The sequence below is a fragment of the Carlito syrichta genome, unplaced genomic scaffold (assembly GCF_000164805.1).
Source record: "Carlito syrichta isolate Samal-C Ts95f unplaced genomic scaffold, Tarsius_syrichta-2.0.1 Scaffold284200, whole genome shotgun sequence".
Lineage (NCBI taxonomy): Eukaryota > Metazoa > Chordata > Mammalia > Primates > Tarsiidae > Carlito > Carlito syrichta.
Genome location: NW_007228296.1, coordinates 525 through 4,228, shown reverse-complemented (window position 1 = coordinate 4,228; position 3,704 = coordinate 525). Strand labels below are relative to the sequence as shown.

At 40.1% G+C, this 3,704-nt stretch overlaps 1 protein-coding gene across 1 annotated transcript; it reads left to right on the top strand.

Moving 5' to 3' along the window:
* The first annotated feature begins 300 nt into the window (after nucleotides 1–300).
* Nucleotides 301–1,242, top strand: LOC103254546 (olfactory receptor 10Z1-like). The gene has a single exon (XM_008052616.1). It carries the CDS (start codon nucleotides 301–303, stop codon nucleotides 1,240–1,242), a length of 942 nt encoding a protein of 313 aa, XP_008050807.1.
* Nucleotides 1,243–3,704: the final 2,462 nt, after the last annotated feature.

Sequence of the window (3,704 nt, the reverse complement as noted above, 5' to 3'; positions counted from 1 at the left end):
ACATGTGCATAATTATGTGCTCATATACAGAGTAACGTTTGTGTGAAAGTGTGTGCATGTGAATGTGTGTGAGCACTGTATAAGTGTATATGCACATGCATGCATGTGAAAATGGAGCCATGCATTTGTGTCTACTGTGATGAATACCCTTCAGAAGTTTAACTGCAGTCTAAATCAGAATTTCTTTTTCAAGTTACAACAGGCACAAGACAAATCCCTCTCATCCAGACTTTTAAAGAAGCCAAGCATTTTCTGGCAAGGTGGAAGAAATCAGCAAATCTAACAGACATGTCACTCAGAATGGGGCAGGTCAATGTGACCTGCTGGAGAGGTTTTGTCTTCCTGGGCTTCACCAGTTTTGGAGAGCTGCAACTCCTGCTCTTTGCTTTGTTCCTCTGTCTGTATCTTGTCACCCTGACCAGCAATGTCTTTATTATTGTCATCATCAGGCTGGATAGCCATCTGCACACCCCCATGTACCTCTTCCTTTCTTGTCTATCTTTCTCAGAAACCTGCTACACTTTGGGCATCATCCCCAGGATGCTCTCTGGCCTGGCTCTGGGGGTTCAGACTATCTCTTACATGGGCTGTGCTGCCCAGATGTTCTTTTCTGGTTCATGGGCCTGTGCCAACTGTTTCCTTCTGTCTGTAATGGGCTTTGACAGGTATGTGGCCATCTGTACCCCACTGCACTATGCAAGTCGCCTGAATCCTACCCTCTGTTCCCAACTGGTTGGTATCTCCTTCTTGAGTGGATACCTCTTTGGGCTGGGAATGACGCTAGTTATTTTCCGCCTCTCTTTCTGCAGCTCCCATGAAATTCAACACTTTTTTTGTGACACCCCACCAGTGCTGAACCTAGCCTGTGGGGATACAGACCTCAGTGAGCTGGGAATTCTCATCCTCAGTCTGCTGGTCCTCCTGGTCTCCTTTTTCATCATTACCATCTCCTATGCCTACATCCTGGCAGCAATCCTGAGGATCTCCTCTGCTGAGGGGCGCAAGAAGGCCTTCTCCACCTGTGCTTCACACCTCACCGTGGTCGTTATTCACTATGGCTGTGCCTCCTTCATGTACTTAAGACCCAAAGCCAGCTACTCCCTTGAGCGGGATCAGCTTATTGCTGTCACCTATACTGTGGTGACACCTGTCCTTAACCCTATTATTTATAGCCTAAGGAATCGGGCTGTGCAGACAGCTCTGAGAAATGCTTTTTGTGGGCTCTTGCTGGGTAAAGGATGAAGGCTAGCTCAAAGGAACACTCTCTTCTGCACAGGCTGTGCGTAGATCAGGAATCCAGGCTAACTGGCCAGATACTCAGGGCCTCAGGACAAAGCTACTTCAGCCCCAGTCTCTGAAAAGGCCCCACTTGCTTCTTGCCTTTCTACAGGCTGTTTGGAAACGCAAAGGCAAGGCTTCCTTCTCTGTTCACTGTACACAATTCAACAATGAGCTCAAAATATGGATTTTCACTTTTAGCCTCAGATGCCACTTTTAGTTACTGAAAACCATGAAGAATGAAGTTTCTGGCTGTGCACAGTGGCTAGTGCCTGTCATCTCAGCACTTTGGGAGGCTGAGGGGAAAGGATTGCCTCAGCCTAGGATTTCTGGACCAGCCTGGGGAATATGGTCAGACTTTGTTTCTACAATAAGTCAAAAAAATTAGCTGGGCATCCACCTGTAGTCCCTGTGGCTCATCAGAAGGCTGAGGCAGAAGGATCACCTGGGTCCAGCTGGTTGACATTATGACAGCCGTGACCATGCCACTGCACTCCAGCCTTGGCCACAGAGTAAGACCCCAACTCAACAGAAAAAAAAAAAGAATTAAGTGTCTTAATTAAGATTATTCCAATTTTTTTTTTCACTGAACTGAAAAAAATGAAGTTTGATTAGCTCAAGTTCAAGGTGGGGCTGGCAGGAGCTCATCAGGTATACTGTAGAGAATTCTAAAAATATTATATAATTAGACTCTTTGACCTGTAATGTTTCTCCAAGATATGAAATTAAGCAAATCTCAACTTGGTGGGTTAGTTTAATGCCTTGTGAAATGAACAGGTAAGTTATTCTCTTTTTTCTTTCTCTTCCTGAGTATCTTTTATACTTTTATATAATTGCCCTTAGTATCTGACTGATGATGACTTTGACTGCCTTGTTTTAATTGACTATTCAAAATGAGTATACCCTATTTCAGAAAATATATTTTCTATTTTCCTTGATAATTTCTGATGTTCTCTGGCTGTCTCATAATCTTGTGTGTCACAGACTCTTCTCACTTGGTCACTCTTCAACCTAGATAACATCCTTTGAATAGCTCTTGTATTTCACAATGTGACATACATGGTGCCAGCCATTCTTAGGGATAAAAAAAGTGTAAGAACCTCATATAGGATAACAGTGCAATGAACTTACAAGGCTGTAAGGTAGGAGTTTGAATGCAAACTCCTCAACTTTGTAACTGTGCAACTCTTGAGTTATTTAACTATCTTCAGCTTCCAAATTCTCTGTAAAATGGTTGCAACTTCATAGTTTTATGTTGGGGACTAAACAGCACATTACTTTATGTTGGTAATTATGCATATGAAGAATTTAGTACAGCATATGGAACATTGTGATCTTTTAATAAATGTCAGTTGCTACTAATAAAATGTGTGCAGAAAAGAAATATTGACTTTTTAAGAGAGTTTACTCTAGATGGAGAATAAGAGAAAGCTTCAAGTCTTAAGTGACATTTGAACTTGTTCCTAAAGGATGAGTTAGTTTTGCATGCACTGACTGTTGGGAACAGACATTCTTTTTTGTATTTTAGAAATGTGGAGTACTAATTCGGGGTCAGGTACACATGTGGTCATCGTACTGGTAAAGTGTGGGGACCCACTACTAAGAAAGGACATATGTAGAAGAGAGAACAGAATAACAAAATATTCAGTGGTAAGACCTATTGCAGAATGTGTGAGTTGTCTAGAGAGGTTGGAAATGCCTCACAAATTATGCCGAGAAGTGAGCTTGGGTTAAGATTTGTTTTAGTATTATTCATCAAAGTTATAATTCCTTACCAAATTATGCATGCTGATTCCAATTTACTACTTTTTGCTTGAGTACATAAGTGGTGATTTCAGAGAGGACTGTAAGCAGTTCTGACAGTTTCACCTTGAGGCATTTTAATTGCTTCTTCAGATACCTATTGTTTTTCTAGCCTTTATAACCCAATATCTTTTATAAGATAATGCTAATTGTACTTTGCATTAAAGAGAATTTTTTACCCATCATATGCCTAATAATATGATTGAAGTCTTGAAAATTGTTAGCAGGGTTGAGGTTGGGGGTGGGGGAGAAGGGAACCACATCTGCCTTTGCTTGTGATTATTTTTTTCTACAACATAAGTTTTTATTGATGGCATTTATCCCATGGCTTAACATGTTAATTATACTGCAATAAGCATGGCTTTAATATTAAACTTTTCCTTATTATCCAAAGTCATCACAGTCTATTTCAGTAAATATAAAAATATATGCTTAATACTTTGTTCAATACTGGTTTTTGGTCCAAAATAAACTGAATCAGAAAAGTCAATAAATTCAACTTTAAGAATCCCCAATTTTTAAAAAAGATTTCCAAATGGATTTAGGCAGCTTTGAATAATGGGATTTACATAATAAAAACTGAGACAAGACTAAACAAACAACAAAAAAATTTCTAACACAAA

Excerpts from the sequence above, each read along its gene's own strand:
- LOC103254546 (XM_008052616.1), top strand. The coding sequence starts at position 301 with ATGGGGCAGGTCAATGTGACCTGCTGGAGAGGTTTTGTCTTCCTGGGC.